This window comes from Stigmatopora argus, chromosome 9, assembly GCF_051989625.1.
Source record: "Stigmatopora argus isolate UIUO_Sarg chromosome 9, RoL_Sarg_1.0, whole genome shotgun sequence".
NCBI classification, from domain to species: Eukaryota; Metazoa; Chordata; class Actinopteri; order Syngnathiformes; family Syngnathidae; genus Stigmatopora; species Stigmatopora argus.
Window position 1 is genome coordinate 19,034,973 of NC_135395.1, and position 10,644 is coordinate 19,045,616.

Consider the following 10,644-nt stretch of genomic DNA (forward strand, 5'->3'; position numbering starts at 1 on the left):
CAGGTGCCCCTCGTAGAAGCCCCGCCCCCCTCGTGAAGTGCCTATTTTTGTTTACACGTCCCCTTCGACGGCCGCCGCCATTTTGCCGCACCGGAAAACCACCGTGGGGACTCGTGCGTGTGCGTGAGAGCGTGTGTGTTTTAGCGCGTGTGGCCGCAGAGAGAAATATATTGTGAGATACGGAAGAGTGCGGAAGAAGGAAAAGAAAAACAAACAAAAAAAAAAGAAGCATAGAACTTATTTTTATGAGGAATTTTCTTCTCCCAAAGTTGTTTGTTTAAAGTGGATTCTATGTGTACCAAGCGTCATCACATAGGATCAGGATTTTGTACCGTGACCACAAAAATAATCACGCCGCCAAATAGATTAACATTCCGTTAAAAAAAAGTATAAGAAATGCCTATATGTTTGTATAAATCTATATAGAAATTATACCCTAATCCAAGTCATTGTATATTTAGCCTATTTGCATGATTTCGTTACTTTTTGGCCTTAAAACGGAACCGGATGTGCCTAACAGAGGTTTATTTTTCTAACGTTTCCAACGTCGCAACGGCGGCGGTCCATGATTCACGCATTTGTGATTGTAGACAAATCCTTCTTAATTGAGAATCGGTTCTACCTTTACAAGTCCGCTCCAGTCCCGGACTCGAGAGCCCCCGTCGTCCAGTCTGCTTTCCATGTCTCCCTCCACCAACTCACCCGAATCAAATCATCGGGATCGGGATGAAGTTTCTGGATGCCTTGCTGAGGAGTTTCTCATTTGGTTCCGGGGTGCTAGAGGAGGGAGAAATGGAAAACAGACTGGATTACAGGGGCTCTCGAAGACCGGACTTGGCCAAGTTTCAGATTGGAGTTGCGCCAAAAAAATCTGGGCTTTAAAAAAATAACTAAAAGGTCAAATTTGGGAATATTTTAAAGCAATATTTAGTATCAAACAATACAAATGTAACCCATTCCTTAGTTAATAAGTTCGTGCTTGATAGAGTGCAAACATGATTTTCCCTACAAAACGTTAGCGCAGGTGCTAACTAACGTCAAGTCGAGCCAGGCTGGTCCAGTAAGCGTAATCTTACCCAATGGGAAAAAAGTGAGTGGAAAATGCGGGTGTTCCGGGGTGACCGGAGCAACGTCGCTTTTCTATTTGCTGCAAAGTAAAAATAACTTTTCTTGGTTTTTAAGTTTCAAACCGATGTTTAATCGACGTTGGACTATTTCAGAAAAATGGCAGTTTATCAGACTTTTTCCTGATCAGTCAAAACATTTGCTGATTTTGTTTTCTTGTCTGTGATACAAAACAATTGCGCACTAAACTGTGTTAAAACATTCCCCAACATCAACCTGTTTGCAATCTGAATAAATCAAAGACCTTTTTCAATACATGCATCCTATTGTAATTTGGGTTATTTTACCTGACATGAAATGAGGGCAAAAAATGCACACCGCAATGAGAAATACTAAACGAGAATAAAAATACCAAAAGCTCTGCCTAGTTACATTTTTTTGGTGAGTTAAAGCTAGCCGTTGAATTTCGACGCTTAAAAATGCAGCCAATGTTTTTCGGGGGTGCCTTTTTGTGCAGCAAAAAACTCCAATCTGATATTTTTTAACGAAACGCTCGCATGTAGTGCCTTCCATTTCAAGGAAGCTATTTTTTAATTATAAAAGCAAAAAGCATGCACGCACGCAGCGAGCGAGCATCATCGGAAACCAAGAAGCCACTTCCTGTTGCTCTTCACCTACCGTATGTTGGCTAACACCCCAACTCACCGCGTTTTGAAACACAAAAAGGTCTGCCAATCAGTGTGGGAATTGTTTAGAATTCATTTCTACTCGGCGAATGAATCGGCGGCCGTTTTTGGTTTGCAAACAGGACACCAAAGTGATCGATTGATTGATGATGCAGATACTTGTGTTGAATGTTCCCAATTAAACCACCATTGAAAAGGACGTTGACTTTCTCCCGTTCCTGAAACCCAAAAATTGCAAAAATTGGCCCGCTTTGCAAATCAACCAAGGGACAAATTTATTGCAGCTGGATTGATTATACGCGCAAAGAATTTTAAATGACTAAGCAGAATGAAATATAAGAGAATTCATTGACCACTGACTCCAAAATCAAATGATCTTTTTGCTTTCAAGTAGATCCTTCAATTAAGTGGATTCAAAAAGCCATGATGTGAATTTCGAGGCATTTAAATTGAAAATTTGACACTTTTCCGAAAAATTAGCTTCCAAAAAACATTTTGGGGATTTCCGCAGTTTAGGGAGTTTGCCGGGGAGTCCCGGAGTTTGCGTCGCTCGTCCGGAGTAAACTCCTGAAATTCCGGAGAAGTTGGCAGCTCTGAGAATTTCATTTAGGGAGGTCAGCAACTTAAATAATAAGCAATATTTGCCTTAATCGCTTGGTACTTATAAACGATGTGAATGGAAAAACGATGAGAATTTGGAAAAGCAGCCCATTCTTCCAATTGCTGACTGGTGCAGTGGCGACCAATTACATCTATCTGATTTAGGGGAGCAATTTCATCAGTCCCATCACTAGTTCTCGTGCATCAAAAATTGAATCGAAATTATGAGAAACTGGAGGCAAAAACATACGGAAATCCAAACATACGGAAGGTACAAACCCCCCCCCCCCCCCCCTTGTGGACTTAGTGTGTGGCTCCAGTTTCTTAGCTAGGTCTACAATGTCTTTTGTGTCTTGCTACTGCAACCAAGAAATTTCCCAAATACGGGATGAAATCAAATTCAAATCTAATTCCCAATCATCACAAGCATGTAGTAGAAGTGAAAAGAATCTTACTCAGGGCAGCAACTCGCTGAGAAACCAATGATCTTTCCGTCAGCCAAGTAGTTCCCTCCCCTTCGCTGTGATTGGATTCCAGTCCATCGACCGTGTGGTGCCGTCATCCTCCACGGACTGCTCTTCACTCGCCCAAACGACCACAAAATGCGGCGGATGGCGCGTTGTCTCCTTTTCATCCTCATCCTATATGGAGGCAAGTGCAGATAATTACTTAATCGCGCTGTATTTAACATTTGTGAACAGGTTTTTGATGTGTTTTTTTTTTCAGGGTACGCGGAGCCTCCCAACTTCTCCACAAAGACGGCCATCGTGGGCCAAAGTGTCCATTTGACGTGCCTCCGAGAAAATAAGCTTGATTTTCTGTTTTTTTATTTTTGGCTTCAACTTTCTTCTGGAACCTTCCCTGAAGTGTTCATTGGCAGCAGTAAAAAATGGAATAGCGCGGGCAGCGGGCATCACATCATTGCCGAAGATGCCAACGGAATGTTTGTTCTAAGAATCAATCAAGTGCAAAAAAGTGACACGGCCGTCTACTACTGCTTGAAATGGAATATATATAGCCCGAATGCGACTTATTTGTCGGGAACATTTCTGCAGGTGAAAGGTAAATATGACATGTCACAATATGGAATTAAGAGCAGTCGTTTTAAAATACAGAACCTGACCTGGATGGAATATTTTGGAGGATCTTATCACATTTTCAACCACTTGACGGTAAATCTATGTTTTTTAGATTCCCCAGATGCCGAACCGTCCGTCATTAGCGTGATGCGAACCGGCGAAAGCCCGTCCATGACCTCGCAGTGCTCGGTCCTGCCCCCTCTCGACAAGCAATCGAGCAGGGACGACGGACACCAGGTTTACTGGTTCCAAACGAGCGCAAACGCCTCGCATCCCAGCTTCATTTACAACCTCCGCAATCAAGGCCAAAATGTTAGCGGCGGCCCAATGCGGAAATGCGCCTTCGTCAACTCCGCCGACGATTCCCAAAATTATTTATGTGCGGTGGCCACCTGTGGGGAGACTCTAATGGAAAAGGCAACGAAAAGCACCCATGCAGGTATGGCTGAAAAAAAAATTCCAAGTCAAAGTTAAGATAACTTGAATTCTTGACAAATGTGCCGTTTTTAAGGTGAAAATTCAGATGGTAGCAAGTGCGCTTCCCAAAGATGGACGATGGTGGCTTTGGGTGCTGCTTTGGCTTTAAGCTTCATTCTGATGGCCTTTCTTACGTACAAACTCAAGACAAAACCAAGTTGTTGCTGCCAAGGTAAAAGACACCCTTTCGGTTAGTTCAAGCCAGTGGTTTTAAAATGGCATTTTCTTCCTTCCATGACCAGCTTGTCCACAAACACAAACACGAGATGAAACATCCAACCGGGTGAGTGGAAAAGTTCCCATGGTCTTTGCTCAAGATCCGCTTTCTTGTCCTTAACGCGGCGACTTGTCTTCCAGAGAGACGAGGATGCGTTGATTTACTCGGCCCCGACCATCAGCGCCAAAAAAAGAAGCAAGCGGAACGCGACTGACGGGGAATTGAGCACATACGCCGACGTCAGACTACGGGAATCCTAACGCCACGAAATTCGTCGCCAATCGTCTCTGGGAAACGTTGTCTTAAAACGATATTCACGTGAGATCTACCGCAAAATCTTGCTTCTGTTTTTTTTTCTATTTTAGTTGATGCTTATCACCGCAAGAAAAATAAAAAAATAAGGCACAAAATGAGGGCTGGATTTGTCTGTTTCAATCAGTTGCGCTTTGAACCCAGTCGGCACTTGGACAGGAAGAACTTTTCTTTCTTTTTCAACCACAACATGGTTTCCACTTTGCGAGCACCATTTCTGGCGCCCTGTTTGTGTAGGTGTTTTGTTTTTTTTGTTTTTTTGAGGTGTTTTTTCTTTGAATAGCGCTCCTCCCATCTAACAGTTTCAGAGGCCAGAAAGGCAAAACACAATGGCACAAAATGTCACAGACTCAAATGTATGAACACAAAATAATGTCGCAGAACTCTGGCAAAAATCACAAATGGCTTGCGGATGAAAAACCATCGCAAAAACATAACAAACTCAAAAGTCTGAGGGAAAAACTGTTTTCATTAGAAAGTCACCGTAAATCTCCAGAATTTCGGCTTAATTTTAACCAGCGGTAATTTGGCCCAGAAGTGAAAACAATCAAGCACATGTCTTTCATTAAATATGTCGTGGAACCTTCGCTACGTCAGATCTTGCCCGGACGTGTTTTTTATATTTTTATATGACTTATTTATGTTTTTACTGGGAAAACACACTTTGTGGCGTCGCACCACCAATTTCGTTATACGTAGCTGTGTATAATGACAGTAAAGGCTTTTGATTTGATTTCGGGAGGTCAGCGACATAAATAATAAGCAATAATTGCCTTAATTGTTTGGTACTCAAACGATTGGAACGGAAAAACGACGAAAATTTGGAAAAGCAGCCCATATTTCCAAATGCTGACTGGTTCAGTTTGTACATCTATCTATCTAATTTAGGGGCGCAATTTCATCAGTGTCATCATTAGTTCTCGTGCATCAAAAATTGAAAAGAGAAAATATGAGAGACTGGAGGCAAAAACATACGGAAATCCAAACATACGGAAGATTTGTAGACTTTCTGTGTGTGGCTCCCGTTTCTTAGCTAGGTCTACAATGTCTTGTGTGTCTTGCTAGTGCAACCAAGAAATTTCCCCAATACGGATAAAATCAAATTCAAAACTAATTCCCTCCCCATCATCACAAGCATGTAGTAGAAGTGAAAAGAATCTTACTCAGGGCGGCAACCTGCTGAGAAACCAATGTTCTTTCCGCCAGCCAAGTAGTTCCCTCCCCTTCGCTGCGATTGGATTCCAGTCCATCGACCGTGCGGCGCCGTCCTCCTCCACGGACTGCTCTTCACTCGCCCAAACGGCCACAAAATGCGGCGGATGGCACGTTGTCTCCTTTTCATCCTCATCCTATATGGAGGCAAGTGCAGATAATCACTTAATTGTGCTGTATTTAACATTTGTGAACAGGTTTTTGATGTGTTTTTTTTTCAGGGTACGCGGAGCCTCCCAACTTCTCCACAAAGACGGCCATCGTGGGCCAAAGTGTCAATTTGACGTGCCTCCGAGAAAATGAGTTTCAGGTTTTTTATTTTTGGCTTCAACTTTCTTCTGGAACCTTCCCTGAAGTGTTCATTGGCAGCAGTAGAAAATGGAATAGTGCGAGCATCGGGGATCACATCATTGCCGAACATGCCAACGGAATGTTTGTTCTAAGAATCAATCAAGTGCAAAAAAGTGACACGGCCGTCTACTACTGCTTGAAATGGACTAAATATAGACCGAATGCGACTTATTTGTCGGGAACATTTCTGCAGGTGAAAGGTAAATATGACAAGTCACAATATGGAATTAAGAGCAGCCGTTTTAAAATACAGAACCTGACCTGGATGGAATATTTTGGAGGATCTTATCACATTTTCAACGACTGTTTTTTAGATTCCCCGGATGCCGAAGCGTCCGTCATTAGCGTGACGCGAACCGGCAAGAGCCCGTCCGTGACCTCGCAGTGCTCGGTCCTGCCCCCTCTCGACAAGCAATCGAGCAGGGACGGCGGACACCGGGTTTACTGGTTCCAAACGAGCGCAAACGCCTCGCATCCCAGCTTCATTTACAACCTCCGCCATCAAGGCCAAAATGTTAGCGGCGGCCCAATGCGGAAATGCGCCTTCGTCAACTCCTCCGATTCCCAAAATTATTTATGTGCGGTGGCCACCTGTGGGGAGACTCTAATGGAAAAGGCAACGAAAAGCACCCATGCAGGTATGGCTGAAAAAAAAAGTCAAAGTCCCGATAACTTGAATTCTTGACAAATGTGCCGTTTTTATGGTGAAAATTCAGATGGTAGCAGGTGCGCCTCCCAAATATGGACGACAGTGGCTTTGGGTGCTGCGTTGGCTTTGAGCTTCATTCTGATGGCCTTTCTTATTTACAAACTCAAGACAAAACCAAGTTGTTGCTGCCAAGGTAAAAGACACCCTTTCGGTTAGTTCAAGTCAGCGGTTGTAAAATGGCATTTTCTTCCTTCCATGACCAGCTTGTCCACAAACACAAACACGAGACGAAACATCCAACCGGGTGAGTGGAAAAGTTCCCTTGGCCTTCGCTCAAGATCCGCTTTCTTGTCCTTAACGCGGCGACTTGTCTTCCAGAGAGACGAGGGCGCGTTGATTTACTCGGCCCCGACCTTTAGCGCCAAAAAAAGAAGCAAGCGGAACGCGACCGACGGGGAATTTAGCACGTACGCCGACGTCAGACTACGGGAATCCTAAAGCCACGAAATTCGTCGCCAATCGTCTCTGGGAAACGTTGTCTTAAAACGATATTCACGTGAGATCTACCGCAAAATCTTGCTTCTCTGGTTTTTCTATTTTAGTTGCTGCTTATCACCGCAAGAAAAATAAAAAATAAGGCACAAAATGAGGGCTGGATTTGTCTGTTTCGATCAGTTGTGCTTTGAACCCAGTCGGCACTTGGACAGGAAGAACTTTTCTTTCTTTTTCAACCACAACATGGTTTCCACTTTGCGTGCACCATTTCTTGCACCAAGACTAAAGTCTGTTTGTGTCGGTGGTTTTTGGGGGGGGTGGTTTTTCTTTGAATAGCGCTCCTTCCAACTAACAGTTTCAGAGGCCAGAAAGGCGAAACACAAGGGCACAAAATGTCACAGACTCAAATGTATGAACACAAAATAATGTCGCAGAACTCTGGCAAAAATCACAAATGGCTTGCGGATGAAAAACCATCGCAAAAACATAACAAACTCAAAAGTCTGAGGGAAAAAACTGTTTTCATTAAAAAGTCAACGTAAATCTCCTGAATTTCGGTTTAATTTTAACCAGCGGTATTTTGGCCCAGAAGTGAAAACAATCAAGCACATGTCTTTCATTAAATATGTCGTGGAACCTTGGCTACGTCAGATCTTGCCCGGACGTGACTTTTTATATTTTTATATGACTTATTTATGTTTTTACTGGGAAAACACACTTTGTGGCGTCGCACCACCAATTTCGTTATACTCAGCTGTGTATAATGACAGTAAAGGCTTTTGATTTGATTTCGGGAGGTCAGCGACATAAATAATAAGCAATAATTGCCTTAATTGTTTGGTACTCAAACGATTGGAATGGAAAAACGACGAGAATTTAGAAAAGCAGCCCATATTTCCAATTGCTGACTGGTTCAGTTTGTACATCTATATATCTGATTTAGGGGCGCAATTTCATCATTGTCATCATTAGTTCTCGTGCATCAAAAATTAAAAAGAGAAAATATGAGAGACTGGAGGCAAAAACATACGGAAATCCAAACATACGGAAGATTTGTGGACTTTCTGTGTGTGGCTCCCGTTTCTTAGCTAGGTCTACATTGTCTTGTGTATCTTGCTAGTGCAACCAAGAAATTTCCCCAATACGGGATGAAATCAAATTCAAATCTAATTCCAATCATCTCTCGGTTAGGATCAAAGAATGTAGTAGAAGTGAAAAGAATCTTACTCAGGGCGGCAACCTGCTGAGAAACCAATGTTCTTTCCGCCAGCCAAGTAGTTCCCTCCCCTTCGCTGCGATTGGATTCCAGTCCATCGACCGTGTGGTGCCGTCATCCTCCACGGACTGCTCTTCACTCGCCCAAACGGCCACAAAATGCGGCGGATGGCACATTGTCTCCTTTTCATCCTCATCCTATATGGAGGCAAGTGCAGATAATTACTTAATCGCGTGGTATTTAACACTTGTGAACAGGTTTTTGATGTGTGTTTTTTTTTCAGGGTACGCGGAGCCTCCCAACTTCTCCACAAAGACGGCCGTCGTGGGCCAAAGTGTCCATTTGACGTGCCTCCAAGAAAATGAGCTTGATTTGATGCCTGATTCGGATATTTTTATTTTTTGGCTTCGACTTTCTTCGGGAACCTTCCCTGCAATGTTCAAAGGCAGCGGTAGAAAATGGAATAGCGCGGGCATCGGGGATCACATCGTTGCCGAACATGCCAACGGAATGTTTTTTCTAATAATTAATCAAGTGCAAAAAAGTGACACGGCCGTCTACTACTGCTTCAAATCGGCTAAATATAGCCCGGGTGTGACTTATTTGTCGGGAACATTTCTGCAGGTGAAAGGTAAATATGACAAGTCACAATATTGAATTTAAGAGCATCCATTTTAAAATACAGAACCTGACCTGTATAGAATATTTGGGAGGATCTCATCACATGTTCCCGCCTGTCTTTTCGCCTTTTTTCAACGACTTGACGGTCGATCTATGTTTTTTTAGATTCACCGGATGCCAAACCGTCCGTCATTAGCGTGACGCAAACCAGCGAGAGCCCGTCCGTGACCTCGCAGTGCTCGGTCCTGCCCCCTCTCGACAAGCAATCGAGCAGGGACGGCGGACACCGGGTTTACTGGTTCCAAACGAGCGCAAACGCCTCGCATCCCAGCTTCATTTACAACCTCCGCCATCAAGGCCAAAATGTTAGCGGCGGCCCAATGCGGAAATGCGCCTTCGTCAACTCCGCCGACGATTCCCAAAATTATTTATGTGCGGTGGCCACCTGTGGGGAGACTCTACTGGAAAAGGCAACGAAAAGCACCCATGCAGGTATGGCAGGGAAAAAAAAGTCCAAGTCAAAGTCCTAATAACTTGAATTCTTGACAAATGTGCCGTTTTTAAGGTGAAAATTCCGATGGTAGCAGGGGCGCTTCCCAAAGATGGACGACGGTGGCTTTGGGTGCTGCTTTGGCTTTGAGCTTCATTCTGATGGCCTTTCTTACGTACAAACTCAAGACAAAACCAAGTTGTTGCTGCCAAGGTAAAAGACACCCTTTCGGTTAGTTCAAGCCAGTGGTTGTCAAATGGCATTTTCTTCCTTCCATGACCAGCTTGTCCACAAACACAAACACGAGATGAAACATCCAACCGGGTGAGTGGAAAAGTTCCCCTGGCCTTCGCTAAAGATCCGCTTTCTTGTCCTTAACGCGGAGACTTCTCTTCCAGAGAGACGAGGACGCATTGATTTACTCGGCCCCGACCTTTAGCGCCAAAAAAAGAAGCAAGCGGAACCCGACCGGCGGGGAATTGAGCACGTACGCCGACGTCAGACTACGGGAATGCTAGCGCCACGAAATTCGTCGCCAATCGTGCCTGGGAAACGTAGTCTTAAAACGATATTCACGTGAGATCTACCGCAAAATCTTGCTTCTCTGGTTTTTCTATTTTAGTTGATGCTTATCACCGCAAGAAAAATAAAAAAATAAGGCACGAAATGAGGGCTGGATTTGTCTGTTTCAATCAGTTGTGCTTTGAACCCAGTCGGCACTTGTACAGGAAGAACTTTTCTTTCTTTTTCAACCACAACATGGTTTCCACTTTGCGAGTACCTTTTCTGGCACCCTGTTTGTGTAGGAGTGTTTTTTTTTTGTTTTCTTCGAATAGCGCTCCTCCCAACTAACAGTTTAAGAGGCCAGAAAGGCAAAACACTGGCCCCAAATAATGTCGCAGAACTCTGGCAAAAATCACATATGGCTTGCAGATGAAAAACCATCGCAACATCATAACAAACTCAAAAGTCTAAGGGAACAACTGTTTTCATTAGAAAGTCACCATAAATCTTCTGAATTTTGGCTTAATTTTAACCAGCGGTATTTTGGCCCCTAAGTGAAAACAATCAAGCGCATGTCTTTCATTAAATATGTATTAAAAATTAATTAAATTTTTACACATAATATACCGTATTTTCACGACTATAAGGCGCACATAAAAGTCTAATATTT

The 10,644-nt window shown here is 43.5% G+C and overlaps 4 protein-coding genes across 7 annotated transcripts in view; all 4 read left to right on the top strand.

Annotated features, from left to right (window-relative positions):
- slit3 (slit homolog 3 (Drosophila)) overlaps positions 1-1,386 on the top strand; it is a 129,677-nt gene extending 128,291 nt beyond the window's left edge. For all 4 annotated transcript variants that reach the window (XM_077609733.1, XM_077609735.1, XM_077609734.1 and 1 more), the window contains one exon: positions 1-1,386. This exon is cut by the window's left edge and continues 290 nt beyond it. The gene's annotated coding sequence lies outside the window, so the exon portion shown is untranslated.
- Positions 1,387-2,833: 1,447 nt separating this feature from the next.
- LOC144082516 (uncharacterized) lies at positions 2,834-4,528 on the top strand. The gene is made up of 6 exons (XM_077609741.1): positions 2,834-3,002; positions 3,078-3,413; positions 3,543-3,869; positions 3,942-4,079; positions 4,150-4,190; positions 4,265-4,528. The coding sequence occupies exons 1-6, from the start codon at positions 2,954-2,956 to the stop codon at positions 4,382-4,384; spliced, it is 1,011 nt and encodes a 336-aa protein (XP_077465867.1). The 5' UTR covers positions 2,834-2,953; the 3' UTR covers positions 4,385-4,528.
- A 1,079-nt stretch (positions 4,529-5,607) lies between these two features.
- Positions 5,608-7,269, top strand: LOC144082517 (uncharacterized). The gene is made up of 6 exons (XM_077609742.1): positions 5,608-5,795; positions 5,870-6,199; positions 6,314-6,637; positions 6,716-6,841; positions 6,912-6,952; positions 7,027-7,269. Exons 1-6 carry the CDS (start codon positions 5,747-5,749, stop codon positions 7,144-7,146), a joined length of 990 nt encoding a protein of 329 aa, XP_077465868.1. The 5' UTR covers positions 5,608-5,746; the 3' UTR covers positions 7,147-7,269.
- A 614-nt stretch (positions 7,270-7,883) lies between these two features.
- Positions 7,884-10,110, top strand: LOC144082515 (uncharacterized). Its single transcript, XM_077609740.1, has 6 exons — positions 7,884-8,566; positions 8,643-8,990; positions 9,146-9,472; positions 9,546-9,683; positions 9,754-9,794; positions 9,869-10,110. Exons 1-6 carry the CDS (start codon positions 8,518-8,520, stop codon positions 9,986-9,988), a joined length of 1,023 nt encoding a protein of 340 aa, XP_077465866.1. The 5' UTR covers positions 7,884-8,517; the 3' UTR covers positions 9,989-10,110.
- Positions 10,111-10,644: the final 534 nt, after the last annotated feature.

Bases quoted from the DNA above. Each gene is read 5' to 3' on its own strand.
- LOC144082516 (XM_077609741.1), top strand. From the start codon at position 2,954: ATGCGGCGGATGGCGCGTTGTCTCCTTTTCATCCTCATCCTATATGGA. The intron at 3,414-3,542 runs GTAAATATGACA...TATGTTTTTTAG, and splicing joins AACATTTCTGCAGGTGAAAG to ATTCCCCAGATGCCGAACCG. The intron at 4,080-4,149 runs GTAAAAGACACC...TTCCATGACCAG, and splicing joins ACCAAGTTGTTGCTGCCAAG to CTTGTCCACAAACACAAACA.
- LOC144082517 (XM_077609742.1), top strand. From the start codon at position 5,747: ATGCGGCGGATGGCACGTTGTCTCCTTTTCATCCTCATCCTATATGGA. The intron at 5,796-5,869 runs GCAAGTGCAGAT...TTTTTTTTTCAG, and splicing joins CATCCTCATCCTATATGGAG to GGTACGCGGAGCCTCCCAAC. The intron at 6,842-6,911 runs GTAAAAGACACC...TTCCATGACCAG, and splicing joins ACCAAGTTGTTGCTGCCAAG to CTTGTCCACAAACACAAACA.
- LOC144082515 (XM_077609740.1), top strand. From the start codon at position 8,518: ATGCGGCGGATGGCACATTGTCTCCTTTTCATCCTCATCCTATATGGA. The intron at 8,567-8,642 runs GCAAGTGCAGAT...TTTTTTTTTCAG, and splicing joins CATCCTCATCCTATATGGAG to GGTACGCGGAGCCTCCCAAC. The intron at 8,991-9,145 runs GTAAATATGACA...ATGTTTTTTTAG, and splicing joins AACATTTCTGCAGGTGAAAG to ATTCACCGGATGCCAAACCG.